At 51.9% G+C, this 21,166-nt stretch overlaps 2 protein-coding genes across 12 annotated transcripts; one reads left to right on the plus strand and one right to left on the minus strand.

Moving 5' to 3' along the window:
- The first annotated feature begins 398 nt into the window (after positions 1-398).
- Zbtb21 (zinc finger and BTB domain containing 21) lies at positions 399-15,782 on the plus strand. Of its 5 annotated transcripts, XM_005375845.2 has the most exons (4): positions 403-527; positions 1,777-1,926; positions 10,099-11,693; positions 12,297-15,782. In XM_005375845.2, exons 3-4 carry the CDS (start codon positions 10,112-10,114, stop codon positions 13,292-13,294), a joined length of 2,580 nt encoding a protein of 859 aa, XP_005375902.1. In that variant the 5' UTR covers positions 403-527; positions 1,777-1,926; positions 10,099-10,111; the 3' UTR covers positions 13,295-15,782. The 5 variants fall into 5 exon arrangements, with proteins under 5 accessions (XP_005375897.1, XP_005375899.1, XP_005375902.1 ...); XM_005375840.2 differs by having other exon boundaries at positions 399-527; positions 10,099-15,782; XM_005375841.2 differs by lacking the exon at positions 403-527 and adding an exon at positions 721-1,158 and having other exon boundaries at positions 10,099-15,782.
- LOC102016669 lies at positions 6,601-18,370 on the minus strand. Of its 7 annotated transcripts, XM_005375836.2 has the most exons (4): positions 18,069-18,370; positions 16,240-16,392; positions 8,335-8,511; positions 6,601-7,736 (listed from the first exon to the last, which is right to left on the minus strand). In XM_005375836.2, the coding sequence occupies exons 1-4, from the start codon at positions 18,279-18,281 to the stop codon at positions 7,185-7,187; spliced, it is 1,095 nt and encodes a 364-aa protein (XP_005375893.1). In that variant the 5' UTR covers positions 18,282-18,370; the 3' UTR covers positions 6,601-7,184. The 7 variants fall into 7 exon arrangements, 5 of the variants coding, with proteins under 5 accessions (XP_005375893.1, XP_005375894.1, XP_013360658.1 ...); XR_001231359.1 differs by lacking the exon at positions 18,069-18,370 and having other exon boundaries at positions 7,830-8,511; positions 16,240-17,359; XM_005375837.2 differs by lacking the exon at positions 8,335-8,511 and having other exon boundaries at positions 18,069-18,367.
- Positions 18,371-21,166: the final 2,796 nt, after the last annotated feature.

Here is a 21,166-nt window from a genome sequence, read left to right on the forward strand (position 1 = left end):
CTCCCCCGTCGCCGGCAGCCTTCGCCTGGGACCCTGGGCGGGGGAGCCGGTCGGGAGCCTCGCGATGGAGCCCGCTGCACCCCGCGCCCTGCCCGGGCCGTGCTCGTCACCCCGGCCCCCGTGTCCCGGAGCACGTCCGTGTGTAGGGGCCGCACCTGGGATCGGGGGCAGCCCGTGCACTCGGAATCCCTGGGGTACCCCGCGGCGGAGAACCGCGCCCGGGCAGCCGGGTAGAAGGGTTCGGACGGGTGCCCGGTGCTGGGGCCCCTGGAGGTTAGGCGCCCTCGCCCGACCTGGGGCTTTTCCTGCAGTGCGTGGGCTCCCTGCCGTCACCTCTCGCATCCGAAGGCATGTGTGTTACAGCATAGTCCAGCGATTGTTCACCAGCATGACCCTGAGTCATCAGTTAACCCAGTTCGTAGTCGGTTCCTCCTCCCTTGCTTAAGAGGACAGAAAGTGGGTTCATCCATTTTAAGATGTCTCATTGAAAATCAGGTTTTAAAACGTACCCTCTGGTGCTGAAGGAAGTAAGTCCTGCCTCCGTCTCGAATGACAAGTAGAGGTTAAGTTAACATTGCCTTCTAATGTTGATGTTCAAGCAAAAGTAGACCCTTGAGGCTTTGGCTAACTTAAAAGTAACTTTTCGCGTACTTCATCCTTTCTTTTGGCACTATTGAAAGCATAGTGTGCTTTAGTCTGTGGAAATAAAAGTTGAACAAAATATAAGCTCTCCACTGAGGAATGTGTAGCATTTCATGTCAGGGCAAATAAACATGTACGCTGGCAGAGGTTGGACACTAAAAGTAACAGAAGCGGGGATAGGTTATTAAGGAAGTCTCCAGACGAGAGGGAGGTGACTGAGGAGACCTTTGGGTTATCCTCACAGTCTTGAGAATGTGAGGGCAGACACTAGTGTTGTCTAAGGGCTAGGTGTATATGTCACAGTGACTGGCCAAAGGGGAAGGTGGAGGCTCTCCCCAGGAGACCTAGCAGGAGTAAGGGTGTGGGTCCCAGCTTCTGTGCTGGACCTGTATTGTGAACTGCAACGGATCTAGTGAGCAGAGATACAGACTTGAGAGGCATCATCATCTAGGAGTTATTAAAGCTGTAGGAGTGGACAGACAGCAAAGAATATGCCGAGTGCGCGCTCTGTGATAGGTGAGAAATAGCAATGAGTAGGTCCCCTGATTTCAGTCTCTGCACCGGACAGGCCCCTGCCAGCTTGGCCAGGACCTGCCAAGCTGGGTTTGGGAACACGCTAGATTTGGGGCCCCAAGCTGGGTTTGGGTGGAGAGGAGCTCTTCCCTATGGCAAGTCACTGGAGGATGACAGAGCAGAGGCACACTGCTGGAATAGCTGAGGGGTAACTGTCAAGAGATGGGTGTTCTGGCCGCACAGATGGCCACTGCTGGCCAAGCCACGTTGCAGAAGCTTTGTAGAGAGTCTGGTGTTTCAGCTGGATCTTTCTACACAAAGCAAGTCAGGGGAGGTAGAGAAGATATTTTAGGTGGCAGAACTGGGTGTGCAGGTTGGTAGAGCAGATGGTAAGGAGTGCCCAGAAGGTACAGAGGTGAACTGAGACTTGAGTGTGAGCATTGTGTGTCAGTCTACAGCTTGGGTTTTTTCTTGGGAAGTAATAGAGAATGGTATTCTAAGTTAGGGCAGTGATGTGACCGGCTTTACTTAAAGGAAACAATAAAAAAGCATAGTTTCCACTCCTGCATTTAACGCGAGCAGAGAGAACAGAAATATCAACCAATGTTTATTGTTGTGCAGGATACCATACTGGGCACTGTGAAGAATACTAGAAGACAGTAAATAAATCGTCAGTCCTCTCAAGAGGATGGGAATGACCAGCAGCATGCGCTGGTGAAGAAGCACTACGTAAACGGTGCCCACTGGAGATGGCAGGCAAACTGGAAGGAGGTGTTTATTCATTTTAGGCTGAAAAAGTCAGGGAAGCTGTATTAGGGTGACGGCAGGGTGGTTCCTCCAGCGGCCTCTGCTGGACTTGCGGGTGGTCTCTTCTCTGTGTCTTCATAGGCTCGTCCCTCTGTGTGTGCTTTTGTTCTGATCTCCTCTTAAGGACTCTGGTTCTGTTGGATTAGGGAGCATTTTAACTTAGTTGTCTCATTTTAGCTGAGTTACTGCTATAAACACCTCATCACCAAATGTCATCGTGTTCTGAGGTGCAGGGGCTTAGGGCTCAGGCATGCAAATGGGGCTGGGATGGGGGCACAGCTCAGCCCTAATAGAACAAGTCCTCTCAGGGGACTTGGAACTTGAGGTGGGCTGTGGAGGAGTTAGGCATAGCCTCGGACCTACAGATCTGAGCAAGTAAGGTGGGAAGGGACGTGTTATCAGAAGCAGGGTGTTATCACAGTGAGTAGCTGAGGGAAAGAATTTTAAAAGCACTGGTAATTGGAAAGCCAGTTTTTAGAAAGCCTTTGGAGTCTATGCTTTTTTTTTTAAAGTTTGCATTTTAGCCTAGTGGAGAGCCATTGCTATTACTGTTTTGTTTCTGATCAGGGCGCAGGCTGGCTCTGCTCATTCAGGTCTTAGGTCTCGCCAAAAAAAAAAAAGACAAGAGAACTTTCCCTGATCATTCTCCACAGCCCTCTACTGCAGCAGCCCACCAGCCTTTATTCCCACCTGGGCACTTAGCACGTTGGAGGTTATCCTTTACCTGTTTGTTTTCCTGGTTATCATCCAGTTCAGCTCACGAGAAAGTGACAGCTTTGTTTGAGCACACCGTATTTCAGATGCATCTAACCACACCTTCTCATGAGAAGAGTTTGCTAAATAAGCTGAACCTCTAATAGTGGTCCCGGTGATGTCTGTGGGAGGCCTGGTCCAAGCTTTGCTTCAGGCCGCTCAGTCTAGCAACAGCATTAAAGGAGGGCTTGGGAGACGTGACAGGAAGGGTGAAGGCCACGTGGAAATGGATTAGTTAGGGTTCTGTAGAAAGGAGAACAGAAACTGACCAACCGGCTTGAATTGAAAAAGAAATGTATTGTAGAAAAACGATATTGTTCTTAGAGTTTAAGGGAAAGCTTGAGGAAAAGCACAGGACTGGAAGGACCAAAAAAACCAGAGTGATTCAGGAATCAGTGCGTCGGGGCCAGTGGTGGTTCTTCAGGCCCTGCTGGGATGGATCAGCCCCCTTCTCTGTGGCCTCTGTCATTACCCTCAAGACCCATATTCCAGGGAGCGGGGTTTTGTTGGCTGGGCACTGGGTGTGTACCTGCCGCGTCAGACTGTGCTCCCCAGCTGCCGGGACCCGTGTGCTGCTGCAGTGTGGCGAGGGGGCTGAGCTGTGTGGTCTGGAGTCACCCCGGAATACACCCTTGAGCCAAATCCCCCGGGGAGGGGACAGAGGAGACTGCAAATTGGAGAGGTGGATACCGGTAGTATCCACCTGACTCCGGCTCCTGCTGAGGACCCTCGGTGAGCCTGCTTGTGAACCCGGAGGCCCGTAGATGTCTTCTGGATGTCTGCACTGTCGGCAGGTGTGATGAGGAGACTGGACCCGTGGTCAGCTTCCTGCCACCCTGAATAGTGAAGCCAGAGGGGCAGAATGAGGGCGGAATCCAGAGGGAGGCGTGTGTTTCTGCCCAGAGTCAAAGGCGGGTGCTGTGCATGTGCGGTGGGTGCTCAGCTGTGTTGCATCAGGGTCATTACGCAGTCCCGGCATGCCAGAGGGTCAGCATGGCCAGAGTGCAGTGTGGGGTGACACTCGGGACGTGAGGGCCCCTTCCCTGTAGAACCCTGCGCAGGAATTCTTGAGCCGGTCCTAGAGAGAAGCTGCCCTTTAGCACTCCGTAGCTGTGATGCCATCGTCAGTTTCGTCTCTGAAACCTGAACGTAGCTCCAGCACTGCAGTCCTCTCATCTCTCACTCCCTCCCTCTGTCCTTGTGCTGAGTAGCTTTCTTCACGTCCCTCTGCTGCTGTCCCCGGAATGCTTTGTATGCCAAATTGCCACCTTCCCTCCATTCCCTCAGAAATCTTCACTTCCTGCAGCTGATCCAGCCTTGGCATAAGGATGAGAGTATTGGGTTAAATTAGGGTATATTAAGGTCTGGGTGCCCCACCCCGCTGTTCAGTGTGCCGGAAGCATTTGAGGTGGTGGTATGAAATAATTTCCTGGATGCAGCCATAAGGCTTCAGGGTCATTCTAGGGAACTGAACTGGTGGCCTGGGTGAGCCTTCAAGAGTTAAGCCCCGAGAAGATGAGACAAGTGCTCCTCACTCTGACGTCTACAGTGGAAGTGTGGAGAAGGGAGCTTTGGGTCTACTGTAATTATCAAGTGGGAGCCTCGGGCCTTCCCTGACAGCTCCTCTAAGCCCAGCACCACCCTCTGCCCCTGGCCACCTTGAGAGCTTTCTGAAATCGGTATCCGCCTCGCACTCTGCATTCTGCACCAAAATGTTGTCCAAGGTGGCCGGCTTGCTCACCACTCTTCAGAGCACCCCGCTATACACGGAAGGAGAGGGGGAAGGCTGAAGTGAGGCATGTGCCGGCCAGGGGTTATGACTGCAAGCCAGTGTGCTTTTGCCGGAAGTCCCTGTGGTGGAGGTAGTGTCAGCTGCACTTGTGAGCACACTTGGAGAGGTCAGGTGGTCCGTAGAAACGACCCATGGAGTTGGTGGCAAGTAGTCTGAGAGGTTTTTCCATGGGACTGTCTGGTCTCCCTGGAGCTATTAGCCTTAAAGAGTCTCGTACTTCGGGATTTTGGGGAAGCAACATGAAACAGACAGCTCTGGCAGTTTTGGACAGGGTTTGTGTGCAGGGTCCAAGTGGTCTGCTGGCCAGCTGTGTCAGAGTGTGGTTTCCCGGAGGTTCCTCTCAGCTTGTCCTGATGCCCAGAGGAAAGCCTTGCTTCCGCATCATACCGTGCTCCCTGATTTTGCTGCTCTGGCCACTGCACTGGTGCTTGTGTGTTGTCAAGCCAGGAAACTGAGCAGTGGCGGTGGAAGGAGCCATGGCCAGCCTTGGTGACCTGTGTCAGACCTGGGGTGCCCCGTCTTTGGTAGGCCAGAGATGCCATCTCGTAACTGAACCTGGGGGAAGATGGGGTTCCCCAGGTCTGGAACCTGCAACTGCACCGAGGGAAGAGCACGCTGAGCCGCGAAGCGGGCCTCTTCTGAGGGCTGCAGAACGGAGCAGCAGAAGAGTCCTGAGAGGCCATCTGCCCTCCACTGGCCACAGAGGCTGCGGGTCATCTCCTGACATGCTTTCACCTGTGCTGTCAACATAGCAGTTGATGTTTTCAGCTTAGTCATTAAACTCAATAAATACATACATCTGTTGGGGTGAAAGTGGAAATCCACAGTGTGAACTGTTTGCAGCTAGCCTAGGAAAGGGGCCGCTGTCTTCTGGCCCTAATAATCAAATGCAAATGTCAAAGCAAGGACCTTCCATGAAGGAGGTGTCCACACCACCTCCCAGCAGCTTCTCCCCCGCCCAGGCTGGAAGCTGTCGCTGTGCCTCTGATCTCCAGCAGCCTCACTGTAGACCCTTGCCTCCATCTTCCTCTCCACCTTGGCCTGCTCCTCGCTGCCCGTCCCCTTTGCTCCAGCCGGACCAGACCTCCTCTTGCAGCTCCTGCCATGCCTCAGGCTCTGTCTTGTCTCTGTGACGCTGCTTGTACTGCCCTTGTCCCTTAATAACCTTTGCCTTCCTCTCCACACTCCCTGATTGCTCTCTTGGCTGCAGTTTCCCCCGGGGTCTGGTGGCCTCGCCAGACTGCGTGTCTCTCTGGCAATCTGTCTGCCGCCTACACACTGGACTGCGCCGGCAGGCTACCTGAGCCTGTTCCAGTGCAAGGCTTCAACCCCAAGAGGTAGGCCGTGCTCCTTGGGTTCACATCCTCCTGTCAGGTAGGGTTGTAGAACGTTCTGGGTGGATCCCACCCACGAGGCACGTGCAGTGTGATGCCTTCAGGAGCCCCGGCACGTCTTCACCATACCAGCCTGAAGACGCCTTATCTTGCCTAAGCGCCCAGACTCTCGGACCACAGCTGTCTTTGTGGCCACAGGCGGATAGTTGACCTGCCAGTTGCTCATTTTCCCAGCTTGTCAAACAGGGATGGTGACCTGTCTCTCAGAAGGTTCTGGGAGAGTTAGAAGAGAAAACCAGGGTAGGTTTAAGAGCTCGACCTCTGAGCATGCTCCACTGCTTAGCTGTGTGGTCTCCAGCAAGTGCCTTACCCTCTGTGCCTCAGTCTCCTTGTGTGTATAGCGAGGACAGCGGTAACACCCAGCTTCCCAGGGCTGTGCAAGTCCTGTTAATGAACAGAAGGTATTTGTGTGCATTGGCTATTTCGAGTATACCATCAGTGTTTGCCTGGGAGGAATGGAAAGTAATATTGTACAGGTCCAGTGCTGTGGCTTGTCAGGGCCTCGGACTTCTGGGGCTGGTAGGCTCACTCATGACTCCATGGAAGTCACAGCCAAAGGAATGGTTTCAACCCCTGTGAATTTTCTTTTATTTATTTATTTATTTATTTATTTATTTATTTGTCTTTTTGAGACAGGGTCTTGCCATGCAGTTTGGGCTGGCCTTGAGCTCACTTTGTAGCCCAGGCTAATCTCGAACTCACAACGATTCTCCTGCTTCAGCCTCCTAGCTGTTGGGATTACAGGCATGTGCCACTACACCCGGCCACCCCCCCGCCGAATTTTCAAGGACAGGCGGTATTTGTCTATAGCTTGACTTTGTGACTGTTATTTCCTGATTCCCAGATATTTTTGTTCAGAGAAGGTGAAAGCCTGTGCTCCATGAGATCAGAAGCAGTTACTTAGAGCAAGAGCAGGGCTGTGAAGAAGGAAGAAAGGAACCTTTCTAAGCAGTAAGCAGTGAGAACAGTGTTGCTTGTGGTCTGAGGAGTGCCTGGCTTCGTGTCCAGGATGTGGCCATCTCATGGCTTGGCCCTCACACGTCCCTTAGCTGCATCTGTGCTTTAAGTCTCTCTTGGTGTGTTGGGTGCCCTGCAGATCAGGCCCAGATGCAGGGTCTGGATGTACACATTCATATGGGAACGCATGTTTACATGGATTCTAGGAAGCACAAGAAAGGAAGTCGGAAGGGGCCCTGCAGAGGAGGGCGGCCTCACAAACAAGGTGTCGCTCATGTGTGGAGTGGGGAGCAGAGTTCACGTGGAGCACCCTGAGCTCCCACCCATTAATCTGTACCGCTGTCCCCCTGCTGTCCCCGCATCCGTGCCGTTAAAATCCCTAGTGGCCGTGCCTTTGCTTCCCTGCCGCCGCCTGGTCCCGGCCCCCTAGTGGCGGCCGCAGATTCCTGCCAACCCCGCCAGTCCTGTGTCCCATGGTCCGAGCCGCTGTGTTCACTGTGGAAGCATAGTTCAGGCTCTGCATCCCTCTGCCCGTGTCCGGTGCCCTCCAGACCTGCACACCCGGGTCTCCTTGCTGCTTCTGGACCGAGGCCTGCGCTTCTGTTCCACCTCTGCTGTGCCGTCCTCCCCTGGACAGCCACAGGCTTGTCCACGCTCCCAGAGTCTCTCGGGTGCCCTTTGCGAGTGGTGAGCAGCACGGGAGGCCCCTGCTGGTGTGGGGGTGTTGTAGCTGCCAAGTCAGCAGTAGGTGGTGTCCCCCTCGCATTTGGTGCACACGGTGGCGTTGTGTGCAAGCTGCTGTTTTGTGTTGGTGCCCGCCGAGGCTCACGGAGGTGGGCTTGCTGGCACACTGGCTGTCCGGCTGTCTTAACTGCGACCTGCAGAGAAGAGCAGTGGATGTTAGATCTCACCGGGCACACACTTGCAGGGGTACCTGTGTCTGTAACCAAATCAGGACTTTCAGCTCTTACTTTCAGCTCTTTCTCCTCCGTAAGTAGATTCCCATCTCATAGCTGAACCTGTTGGGGGTTTTAATTGCTGCTTTCCAACCACTAGGTTGAATTTAAAGACCCATTTGACAAATCACCTCTCCAGCTTTTGCTTCTGCATCTGTTGCTTTTCCCTGTGGCAACATCTCAGAAATTCTTAGCGTAGCACGTTGCCCTGCGCACCCAAGTCAGGCCCATGGCGCGGTAAACTGACTCCTTTTTCTGCTGAGCTCATTAGGAGAGGGTTTCTACACAAACATGTGTGATTCTTAGACTGTCACGGGGTAAAGGAGAAGTCCCTGTGGCGAACAGAGAAGACAGCGGCAGGAAGCACCTCTGCCACGCAGTCACAAATGGGGGCAGGAGCGAAGGGGGCTCTGGCAGGCTCGGCCCAGTGCTGGTGTGGGGCCGGGCTGTGGGCATCATCCGCAGAGGCAGAGCTGCACCCCAGTCAGTTCCTGACCCTGGTGGGAAGCAGGAGAGGTACCGAGTGGTGTGTGCCGTGTGGCTGGCTCGTGGCTGGCAGCGCCATTGGTTCCTCTCTCTGGGCTCCTCTGAAGAGCCTGGTGCTGAGAGAGAGCCCACAGAGTGCTGGTCCATCTGCAGCATGCCTGCTCCAGGATGTGAGGCTGTCACAGATGTTCTTGCTCGTTCTGGTTCCATTCTAATAGCAAAATAAATGTCATAACAGTTTTTTGTGCGTATAGTTCTGGTGATGAAGCCCAAGGCCTCATTCAAGCTGCACCGGCCGTACCACCACTGAGCTACATCGTGAGTCCCCTAACAGTATTTTAAAGAGAAGGTTGCGGGGCTGGGGATTTAGCTCAGTGGCACAGGGCCTGCCTGGTGAGCTCAAGGTCATGAGTTCGATTCCTGGTACCGGAAAAAAAAACAACAACAACAAAAAGAAAGCAAACCAGGGCTGGGGAGTAAGCTCAGCGGCAAAGCCCCTGCCTGGCAAGCGCAAGGTCGTGAGTTCGGTTCCTGGTACCGGAGAAAAACCAAAAAAAAAGAAAGCAAACCAGAGGCGCCTGTTAATAGTGGCAGACCCATGGAAGGGTCACCTTCTGAGCAGAGCCCAGGAGTTGCCTCCGGCATGGCCTGTCTGCGAAAAGTCTCTCTGTCTTTTCAGCATGTCTGGATTGTTTTCTTTGATACTAAATGAAATTAATCCTGTTCTTTCTGAAAGTTAATGCACATTTGCTGAGTGTTTAGTATGCTTTAGGTGCTTTGCCGAGACATCCTGGCTCAGCCCCACGGGAGGGCAGTGTTCATCCAGCTCCACACAAGGGACCTGTGCAGAGGTGACAGATGTGACTGGGATGTGGCTGGCGGAGGAGCGGGCAACTTGAGCTGGGAGCAGGCACCAGGTGCCAGGGCACATGCTGACCCACCAGGCGCCCTCAGCTTGGCTGTGGATTGGGGGAGTGTTTCCGAGAAATCGCAGTTGAAATCTCTTAATTCAGTTTAGAATTTAAGTTTTCTTTGCTGTTGTTGAAAATGTGGTTTGATGAGATAATAGTATTCGGGAGGTTGCCAAGCAATTAGTGTAAGAAAGAAAGCACTTTCCTATTCTTTAACACTTCCAACCTTAGTTAAACACAGGTTCAACTAGCAAATGATTTTTCTCTTTCCAAACTCTTGCCCATTTGTAAAAGTTTAACAAGACCTCTCCTTTGCAGCTTGTTGTTAACATTTCGCTGAAGTACACATGTTAATGAAACTCATTTAGAATTACAGACTTGGGGGCTTTAATAATTCTTACTTATTTTCTGAATTTCTCAGAACCAAGTATCAAATGGGTAAAGACCCTAAATGCTAAACATTTATTTTCATATAACAAATATCATATATCACTTCTGTATCTACTTGCCAAGTTCTAGCAACCTTTGATGATATAAGAATGCATATTATGGTCTTCGGGTTTTTTGTGTGTATGTGTTGTGGTGCTGGGGATCAAACCCAGGGCCTTGTGCATGCAAGGCAAGAGCTCTACCGCGGAGCCACGTCCCCAGCCCCCTGTTATGGTCTTAGGTTCTGAAAATTCTTCACTTTATAGCTGATGGTCTGCCTGAACCTTGAGGCCCGTGATTTCTTGTTTCAGGAGGGTGGCTCAGACAGCTGTCTGCCCAGTCTGCTGCCCACCCACACTGGCCCTGTGGACCGACAGCTGGCACCCCTGCCCTCAGAGCCCTTCCCTCTCCCAAGCAGTTTGCTGCCGTGTGGTGACAGTTTCACCTCTGTCTTTCAGATAAGCCCGTGCAATGGAGGGGCTACTGCACTACATCAACCCAGCACACGCCATCTCCCTGCTTAGCGCCCTCAACGAGGAGCGCCTCAAAGGACAGCTGTGCGACGTGCTCCTGATTGTCGGGGACCAGAAGTTTCGAGCCCACAAGAATGTGTTGGCTGCTAGCAGCGAGTACTTTCAGAGCTTATTCACAAATAAGGAGAACGAGTCACAAACCGTCTTTCAGCTTGACTTCTGTGAGCCAGATACTTTCGACAACGTCCTGAACTACATTTACTCCTCATCCTTGTTTGTGGAGAAGGGCAGCCTCGCCGCCGTGCAGGAGCTGGGGTACAGCCTGGGCATCTCCTTCCTGACCAACATCGTCTCCAAAGCCCCGCAGGCACCCTTCCCGCTGTGTCCCAGCAGGAAGAGAGTGTCTGCAGACGAGGATGAGGCCGGCTCTCAGAAGCGCAGCGTCATTGTTTGCCAGGGCAGGAGTGAAGCGCCCGGGAAAGCCGTGGGTCTAAACCCCGCCGACCTCAGCCCCACTTCCCGGCTGTCCCCCAGCATCACAGGCAAGAACGGCGCCAGCAAGCCGCACAGCCTGAAGCCTGCAGAACCGCTCCCCAGTCTGTCTGTGCCTGAAAAGAGCTGGCCGAAAGACGGCACCTCGGGGTTTGCAAAGACCCTGGAGCATCCTGCAGAGGACCCGAGTAGGAGCAGTTTGGTGAAGAGAAATGCAGCACAGCCCTCCAAGCCCCCGCATGACAGGGAGGCCGTGGATGACAGGCCAGTGGGGAGCGGTCAGCTTCCAAAGGGTAAAGCTATAGAACTGGCCCTGAAAAGGCCACGGCCGCCAGTCCTGTCCCTTCGCAGCTCCTCGGAGACACCCTATCTTTTAAAGGAAACTAGCAAGGGAGGAGGTCAAGGTGAGGAGAGAAACTTGCTGTACTACTCCAAGCTGGGCTTGGTGATCCCATCCAGCGGGTCTGGGTCCGGAAACCAAAGCATTGACAGAAGCGGGCCTCTTGTGAAGAGCCTCCTCCGACGGTCCCTGTCCATGGACAGCCAGGTCCCTGTCTATTCCCCCTCCATAGACCTGAAATCCCCCCAGGGCTCGGCCGCTGCATCCAAGGACGTGCCAGGCAGTATTTTCTGTGCTTTATCTCAGAAAGCTTCTTTAAAAGACGGCGGTGAAAGAAAAGCAGCCCCGGACGAGCGGCCACCAGTGCCACAGCCGCACCGCCTCCGGTCCTTCAGTGCGTCTCAGTCCACAGAGCGGGAGGGCGCCGCCCCGGGGACCGCGGTGCACATCAAGACCGAGCCCAGCAGCCCCCTGTCCGACCCCTCGGACATCATCCGAGTCACCGTGGGTGATGCGGCGGCCGCGGCCACAAGAGATTTGCCTCTGAAAACCGAGGAGGACCCGAAGGACATGAGCAGGCTCCCGGCCAAGAGGAGGTTCCAGGCAGACAGAAGGTCGCCCTTCAAGAAGGCAAAGGTCAATGAGCACAGACCCGCCGCAGCCTCGGATGACAACTTCGAGGACGGCCCGAGCCCTCCTCCCCTCGACGGCGAGTGCCCAGATTCTGACTTGAACAAAGACGAATTTGGTGAGTTGGAGGGGACGAGACCAAACAAAAAGTTTAAATGCAAACATTGCCTTAAAATCTTTAGATCAACAGCAGGCCTTCACCGCCACGCTAACATGTACCATAACCCAGAGAAGCCCTACGCTTGTGACATCTGTCACAAGAGGTTTCACACCAACTTCAAAGTGTGGACACACTGTCAGACCCAGCACGGCATAGTGAAGAACCCGTCCCCAGCCGCGAGCTCCCACGCGGTTTTGGATGAGAAATTCCAAAGAAAGCTGATTGACATAGTGAGAGAGAGGGAGATTAAGAAGGCCCTGATCATTAAGCTGAGGCGCGGCAAGCCTGGCTTTCAGGGCCAGAGCGGCTCCCCAGCGCAGCAAGTCGTCAAGAGGAACTTGCGCTCGCGAGCCAAAGGCGCGTACGTTTGTGCTTACTGTGGAAAGGCGTATCGCTTTCTCTCTCAGTTTAAGCAGCACATAAAAATGCACCCGGGAGAAAGAGCCCTCGGAGTAAATAAAGTTGCTAAGCCAAAAGAGCATGCTCCTCTGGCCAGCGCGGCAGAGAGCAAGGAGCTTTTCCCGTGCCGCCTCTGTAATGCTAAGCTCTCTTCTCTTCTAGAGCAAGGCAGCCACGAGCGCTTATGCCGGAACGCCACCGTTTGCCCTTACTGCAGCCTCAGGTTCTTCTCGCCCGGCCTGAAGCAGGAGCACGAGGACAGGTGTGAGTACAAGAAGCTGACCTGTCTGGAGTGCATGCGCACCTTCAAGTCCTCCTTCAGCATCTGGCGGCACCAGGTGGAGGTGCACAACCAGAACAGCATGGCCCCTGCCGAGAGCCTCTCGCCGCCCGCGCTGGACCACAATGGTGAGCTGCCGGCTGCTTCCCGGCCCCAAACCCAGCCTGAGCCCAGTAAGGTGAACCATGTCGCTGCACCGCCCAAGGAGGAGACCGCGTTCAGCGACTCTTCGGAGCAAGTGAACTTCGACTCGGAGGACTCCTCCTGCCTCCCCGAAGACCTCAGCATCTCCAAGCCGCTGAAAATCCAGGTGAAGGAGGAGCCCTCGGAGGAGGCCGAGGAGGAGGCTCCCGAGGCCAGCGCGGCCCCCCGGGACTCGGGCCCCGGCAGGGAGGCGGGGCTGTGGCCCTGCGAGAAGTGCGGGAAGGCGTTCACGGCGCACAGGCAGCTGGAGCGGCACCAGGAGCTGCTGTGCTCCGTGAAGCCCTTCATCTGCCACGTGTGCCACAAGGCCTTCCGCACCAACTTCCGCCTCTGGAGCCACTTCCAGTCCCACATGTCTCAGGCCTCGGAGGAGCCGGCACAGAAGGAGGCGGACGCGGGCCCCGTGCCCACCAGCTCCCCCTCGCCCCCGCCCCTGCCGCCGCCGCCGCCCCTGCCCAAGATCCAGCCCCTGGAGCCCGACAGCCCCACGGGCCTGCCCGAACACCCGGCCCCGGCCACCGAGAAGCTGTTCGCTCCGCAGGAGTCGGACACCCTCTTCTACCACGCACCGCCCCTGTCAGCGATCACCTTCAAGAGACAGTTCATGTGCAAGCTCTGCCACCGGACGTTCAAGACCGCCTTCAGCCTCTGGAGCCACGAGCAGACGCACAGCTGAGGCCGTGCGCCCCGCGGGGACGGCTTGCTTCTAAGAAGAGAGTGATAAAGGCTGGAAATGGTTACACTTGAATGTAGGCTTGAGATAAACTGGTAATAATTAGAAAAGTCCTCATGCAACTTGAGAGATAAACTGAAATACCGCAGCTCCGCCCCTCCCGGCGACTGGGGGGCTTGACTTCGTTCCTGTTGGAATTGGGTGAATCTTGCATGGTTCTTCATTCTGAGGTGTCAGCATAATCGCTTAATTGAGGTTTTTGTTTTTTTACTCATTTGTAACTAGTCTTTGGAATGCTGGCAGAGTACTCCTTCCTTTGATTATCTCAGACACCTAATTCTAGTTCAATTTTAGCCATGTTCTTAAGACCAAAAATATATCAGAAAGAAGTGGAGTCATTGCAGTATTGATTTAGATCTTAAAATACATTAGCAATAAAAAAATGATAAACCTCAACTTTAATAAATTATCCTGACACTTGATAAAAACAAACATTGGGTATTTTGTGGTCATGTAGAACTTTCTTTTTGTATGAAAATGGTGAGAAATTTAAATCAGCAATAGGCACACTTACATTTTTATAAGAGAACAGACCTCGGCCTTGGTCACTTGGTGTAAGAATGACGAGTGCTCTGCAAGAAGACAGGGTGGAAAGCGTGGTTCACAGGGCTCTGCCCGCGCTGTCCAGGCCGCTGCTGCCACAGGCGTGCTCTGAGCCCACGTGCGGGCCGTGCGTCCGCCGCACCCGGTCCCGCTTCTCCCCGTGGGAAGGACAGTGTCTAGTGACCTCTGATTCCTGCTGTCGCACATTGAAAAGCTGAGTGGAGCTGGGATAGAAAAGCTAAAGCTGATGCATGGCACTCACTCGGAGTCTCGTGTTAGTGCGGCAGCTGAGTGAGGGCGTGTGCTTAGACGGGACAGCCACTCTGCGCCCGAGCCCCTGCTCCCCGAGCCCGAAGAGCGGGGACGCCCTGCAGTGCCGCGGCTGCCCTGAGGACCCATGCGGCGCCTGCGAGTTCCTGCCGACCTCCTCGCGGCGCGCGCCCTGCAGCCCGTCCCGCCAGCTGTGAGCCACTGCTTGACGCCCCGAACTACACGCGAAAGCACTGACGCAGGGTCCAAAGTTAGCTTTGCTATTTACCGTGGTCCAGAGGGTTTGGGGGGTTTTCTGTCTTTTGTATACGTTGTAATTAAGAGAGTTCTAGAAGGTGTTATCCAAAGCTCAGCGGGGCATTTCAAAAGGAAAAACTTACTTCACTTGTGGGAGGGTTAGGTAAATAAATATTGAAACAACAAAATCCTTTTAATATAGGGACACTGATTAAGACTCCGAGTTTATACATTTTTTTAACCAGCTGTTCTTTCAATTAAAGTCAACTACTGTGATTAAGAAGTAGTTTTGAATTTGTGCTCTAGGAGAAAAGAGCTCTACCTGTCACTCTTACTACCAACATTCCGTACCAGTCGTAAGAAAGACACTCTTTAGTGAGACACAAGCATTTTTATAAATGAATTGACTTTGTATAGAAAGTATATATGAAATTTTGCCTTCTATCCTTCCACTTGAAAAAACTCAAACACAAATCCCAAAATATTTTAGTACTTACTATTTTGTTCTTCAGTTTGGTGGAGAAAGGGGAAGTAAGGTTAGGTTGCACTCACTGATTCTTGCTCTCTCTTTCTTGAAGAGACCTATGCATTTAAAAGACGAAACTGGCCTTTCATGGAGGCGGCGTCAGGGTGGTGGCTGTGCATGGGCTCACTGCCTGTGCCCCTGGTGTTTCTTGCTCAGAACACCTGGGTCCCTGTCACTTCTTTAAGAGAGCAGTTTCTGTGATCACCTGCATGGCCACTGGAGGCTCTCAAAGTCCCGTAACACATTCTGTCTTGGCATTGTGCATTCGGTATCCCAGGACTTGAACCTTTATGCTACGTTTTTGAAGGTTTTTTAAATACTCTTAATCAGTAAAAAAATATTTTTGATCTAAATATAGGCTCTGCATACCTGTTAGATTTTAAAAATTACCGGTGTTTTTGTCTTGTTCACATTTTTGTCTAGGCAAGAAATATAAGATTTCAAATAAAATTTTGAACCAAAAACATTTATAAAAGCAGTTCTGGTTTTTCTATTACTTTTTATACTGTACTTAAAAGCAGTAGGCTGAAAGAGTTTATTTTGGTGGTCAACAAAAAAGCTTCCACTGGTGTAACTATTTTAAATGTTAAGTAGGATAATGAAAGACACATTAAATGCTTTTTGTAAAGAATGTTTATCTTGGCCAGTAGGCAGATACTTGGTGTAAAATAAATTGGTCTTTCATCCTTGCAACCCTTTAAATAGTAAAGATATTCTTGTAAATGTTTTCTTCTGATTGTAATTAATTTTTAAAAAGGTAGAAAATTCATTATTCCTTGTAAGTATTCAGGATGCCTGCTTTTTTATGCAGTTGTGAAAGAATGTAAAATGTTTTAATATATTCTGTTAACCTGAGAACTTGGTTATTTTTTTTAATGTGGATGGAAGGAGTAACTATGTGTTTTTATCATTCAAAGTAAGCAATGGAGGTAACAAATGCTGTACATTTTAATTGTAATATTTCAAGATTAATAGAACACTCACCTTTAAAACTAGTATATATTTACAATTTTTCCAAAATGTACAATTCAATAACAGTGCTACTTTGTGGGGAGATATGTGTCCTCCTTGCTTTTCTGTTTCAGAAGAGGTTTTTTTTGTTTGTTTGTTTTTTGCCTTTTTGAGACAGGGTCTCGCTATGCAGTTCAGGCTGGCCTTGAACTCACTTTGTAGCTCTTGCTGGTCTTGACCACTCAGCGATCCTCCTGCCTCAGCCTCCCGAGTGCTGGGATTACAGGCGTGCACCACCGCACCTGGCAAAAGAGATCATTTAAGGCCTTGTGTACTTGCCCAGCACTAAATTGGTTCTTACCTGAATGCGTGTCGCCCTCTTGGCACCACCAAGAGGAGGCTGTGCGACAGAACGCACCCTTGCTGGGAGCGGGTGGCACGGAGCAGACCGCGGTTGGCTTCGGCTGCTCCACCTGGGTCCCCGTGTCACACGTGTAGAGCCGTAACCTGAAACCTTAAGAAAGAATATACTGGCATTTTGTTTGTACAGAAATAATTAGGTATCACGCCTAACATTTCTTTATAAACTTCATCCAGTTAACCATTATTGGAATATTAGAAGTCACTTTGTTCTGATGTCACGACATTTTTTGCAATAATTGTGAAACGCATTATTGATTTAAATAGTGCTGATACACATTTAATAAATGTTCGTAACACTGACTACTGAGGGTCTTTTTGTTGTTTTAAAAACAGGTTTTCCCCTTTTGTGGCTTTAGCACTTTAAGAAGTTTGATGTTTGCGTAGTTCCCAAGGGGGGGCTGCCCTGGCATCTCAGGAAGGGCTCTGGCTCACAAGGTATTTCCACAAGAGGGAGGAACCAAGTGGGTATTGAGGGTCTGGAGGAGAAAAACTGAAGAGTCCATGTTAGGTGTTTAAAAATTCACTTTAGAATCAGGCTTTGGGGAACCAGAGTATTTTACTGTAAATCTTTAAAATAACTGAATCCAGCGTTCACTTGTTAGTGGTGCCTGAACTTCTAGTTCCTCTTGGTCAGCACTGAGTATCGAAAGGTGATAACTTGTTACATTAATCCCAGTCTCACAGCTTTCGTTGAATAGATGCTCACTGCTCAAAGAAAAATGAGTGGTGGTGCAATTGTGTCCGTTCTGAAGTCATGCCGCAGCAGAGGAAATTCTTCAGTTTTAGGAATATGCTTTTTTGGACTGAAAATTCATAGTAAAATAGAATCATGTTAATCCATTGCTTACTTGTACCCAATTCTACTGTCTGTTTATTTTGCTGAAATCTTGACCGGGAATGATTGGAGTTAATAAATGTGCTGTATTTTGCTGAGTCGGCGTCTCCTTGGTCTGCGGGAGTGGGGGTGGCGAGGGAAGCACTCTAGCGTGGGGAGGGCGGAGGGCACCGGCCTGGGCGCCTCCAGCACTTCCCGCTTGCCGCAGAGCTAACCAGAACCCAGGCAGCAGGCTCTGCTTGGCTGTCTTTTCTCTTTCTGTTCAGTTTCGCGGTTTCTAACCTGTGTCTCACAGGGGTCGTTTTGGAGGGGTGGGGCGTGTGCATACCTGGGCTCTGAGCACCCCGTGTTGCTAAGACACTGCTGGTGCAAAGCTAGTTTTATTCCCATTTGACGGCTTCGGCGTTGCAGCCTTTTCCCTCCTACCAGGTGCCTGTCGCACCCGGGAGGAGCCCTTTCCTAGTTAGCTCTCCTCCTCCTACGGGGGGCCGAGACGGAGCGGAACGTCACCACAGGGGGGCACTGCCCCCGTTGCTGGACTGGTGGACGCACTCCACCTGGGCTTGCCTTTGTCCGTGTCCTGAGCCAGGCTTTTTGGGGAGCACCTGCACCCCACACCAGGCACGAGTGATGCCGTCATTGGAAATGTCCTGCCTGCTGTGCTGTTAGCCACCAAGTGGTGTCTTTAAAAAACAAAGCCAAACCAGTTCCTCCCGGCAGGGTTACAACAGAATTCGGAGCTTTGAGTCCCTTGTGCTCCCATCTCAGCCTTCAGCACGCGCCCAAGACGGTTGTTGCCGGTGGCAAAACCATGTCCCTCGGCCAAGGGCAGGACTTCAGGTATCGGGCAGACGGCAGCCCGTCCTCCACGGCAGGGCGCCTTGGCCATATCACCCACCTTGAGATGACACAAACCTACGCTGGCCACTTACCGTCCTGACATCCTGTCCTCCAGGAAATGCTTTGGCTGCTGGCCACCCACTCCTCCCAGGCAGACTCAGCTTCAGGAAACGCCCACGGTGCCCTTCAAGTTTCCACACGCTGGAGAGCGGCAGCCTTCGAGGCGGGGTTTCCACGGCAAGTCCCTTGCCCTCGTACACCCCGCGTGCCCGCGTGCTACCATCGCGGTTCGGGGTGTGCGACATGCTGCGTGTGTGTCTCCCGGCTGCTAAGGCGCCCACAAGTCACCTGAGTTTGTGGAGCACCCCACTCAGCTCCTAGGTTACCCTGCACAGACAGAGCAGCAGGCGCTCAGCGCTCGGGACGTGTAAAGCCCATGCACGGGGTAATACCTGCGCGCCATCCACAGGCTGGTCTCCCTCTTGCATTATGCGTTCACTCTTTGCTGCCTGCTCCTCCCTCGGGCAGCCCGGCATCTCATCTCTTTCAGTCTGAAATCTCAGCCTGACTTGCGGCCCCATCACTTGGACCAGGGTCTTGTGTCCCTTAACTGGAGTGGGGTATTTTCTCAACACCAAGCACTGCCATGTGTTTGGGGATACACTACACAGAAGCTGTGGTCTCTTCACGTCACCCCAAAGGGCAGCCCGGAGTGCCGCCTGTCCTCTGCTGACAGCATTGTTTTAATCATTTTCTCTACAGCATTTCCTACCAGTTTCTCCATGCTTGAGTGTGGTGCTGGGAATCAAACTCCCCTGAGCTAATTCCCAGCCCTTCTCCTTTTATTTTGAAACAAGTCTTGCTGAGCTGCCTCAAACTCACAACCGTCGTGCCTCAGCCTCCTGAGTAGCTAGGATTACAGGCCTGTGTCACTGCACCCAGCCTCACCCACAGCCAGTTCTACCAGATGCCAGTTAGAGCATCTGTTGATGTTTTCCACCTGGGTTATTTTATAGTCATTACCAAGTGCACACTTCATCACACCATGCCCTCATCGGTTTGTGGGGCTTTCTACTGCAAGAAAAATGTCAGCCAGCTTGAGGAGCTGCATGCCTGTAACACCAGCACTTCAGTTTTTTTTTTTTTTTGGTTTTTTGGTTTTTTTCTGGTACCAGGAATCGAACTCACGACCTCATGCTTGCCAGGCAGGCGCTGTGCCGCTGAGCTAAATCCCCAGCCCCAATACCAGCACTTCGAAGGCTGAGGCAGGAGGATTGCAAGTTCAAGCCCCACCTGAGAAACTTTGCAAAATTTGAAAAACGACTGGCATGTAGCTAGGTGGGAGAGTGCCCTTGCGTTCAGTCCCCAGTATTGCCCCCTGCCAAATTCCGTTAGTCCCGCTAATTCATTCATCCACTTGTGTCTGTGTGTGTGTAGACCACAGACTCCTACTCTGTCCGGTGGGTCACAGGCCGTTGCCACGCCCTGGTTCTCTGAGTGTTCCTCTTTCCTCCGGGCCCCTCTGCTTTCCTCACTGCCCGAGCGTTAAAGCAGCCGCTTCTCTAGGGAACCTGGCTCCCTTCTGGGGAGAGCAGTGTGGAGCCGAGACCTGAGCCCAGGGTCTGTGCTGTGGCACTCGAGGGGAATGGGGAACCCAGGCCCACCAGCAGCCAGGCACCAAGGGACACGGACATACGCACATTCGTGCCCGGGTGTATTCTGCGTCTTCTGCTTCACACGGAGATCCACACGTGCAGGGTGAGCCTCAGGCCCTGGCACCATGGGCTGCGGCCTCACTTCTCCTGGGCGGGGAGAACCGGCCTGTTCCCTTCACCCTGTTAGCCACTCGGGTCTGCCTCCACGCTCAGCCCTCCACCGCCCCAGCAGAAATCTACCTAGCAGCTTTTTGATGAAGGGAGGGAGGAAGGACCACAATCATTTCCTTGTCTTTTTCTCCTTGAAGTTCTTCCAACGTTGGCTTCGTGTGTTTCAGCACTGTGATGTGGGCGCATAGAGAGGACTGATGTTCTTATTCCTCTTATCACTTCCTAAAACGACCTTCAGTATCTACTCTAAGACCCTCTTCACTGTACCAGTGTAACTACCCTTGCTTTCTTTTAATCAGCCTTAGCCTTTTTAGTCAGCTTTTGGTTACTGTAACAAAATACCTGAGATTAAAAAAAACTTCAGAAGAGGTTTATTCTGGCCCAAGGTTTCAGAGATTTCAGTCCAATTTCTTTGGGCCTGGTGAGGGAGCACATCATGGCTAGAGAAGGTGGCAAAACCTTCACTTCATGGTTGGGCAGCAAAAGAAAGAGGAAGAGGAAGAGGAAGAGAAAGAGGAAGAGGAAGGGCTGGAGTCCTCTGAGACCACACTTCCAATCACCTACAACCCCCCCCAGGCCCCGCCTCTTAAAGGTGCCACCCCCTCCCAATACACAGCACTGAGCTGAGGATTAAACTTCTAACATACAGGCCATTGATGGACATTCCAGATCCAAAATACAGCAAGCATGATGTATTTTTCCATTCTTCTGCTTTTAGACTGTTTGTGTTACTACATTTAGTTTGTCTCCTGTAGTCAGCATATATTTCAGTATTGATTTTTTTTTAGTCCAGTCTGATACTCTGCCTTTCAATCAGCATATTTAGATCATTTACATTTAATGTGATTGTTTATATGGTTGGGATCAAATCTACTATCTTATCACTCATTTTTCCTTCTACCCCATCTATCTTTTGTTCCCTGTTTTATCTTTTTCTCCCTTCTTTTAGGTTAGCTGAATATTTTTTATGATTCCATGATGTTACAGTTTATACCTAGATGTCCCCAAAGCCTCATGTGCGCACATGTGGGGCTTTGGTCGGGGGGTGATCGGATCATAGGGGTATGATATTCATTAGTGGATTCGTCCACTGATGGGTTTATAGCTGAATGTGATGTTGAGTGACGACTGGTCAGGGGAGGTGGTCATGAGGGGTGTGGCCTGGAAAGGCCCATCTCCCTCCTCCCTCCTTGATCTCTCTGTGCTTCCTGCTGCCATGCCATGGGCAGCTCTCCTCTGCCAGGCCCCTCTGCCATGCAGCCCTGCCTTGATTGGAATCTCCACAAACTGTCAGCTAAAATAAAGTTGTGTTATTGGACATTGTGTCTCAGTGACAGGTGCCCAGATGCTGAGCTCTCTTGCTG

Source organism: Chinchilla lanigera, unplaced genomic scaffold (assembly GCF_000276665.1).
Source record: "Chinchilla lanigera isolate Chin_1 unplaced genomic scaffold, ChiLan1.0 scaffold00006, whole genome shotgun sequence".
NCBI classification, from domain to species: domain Eukaryota; kingdom Metazoa; phylum Chordata; class Mammalia; order Rodentia; family Chinchillidae; genus Chinchilla; species Chinchilla lanigera.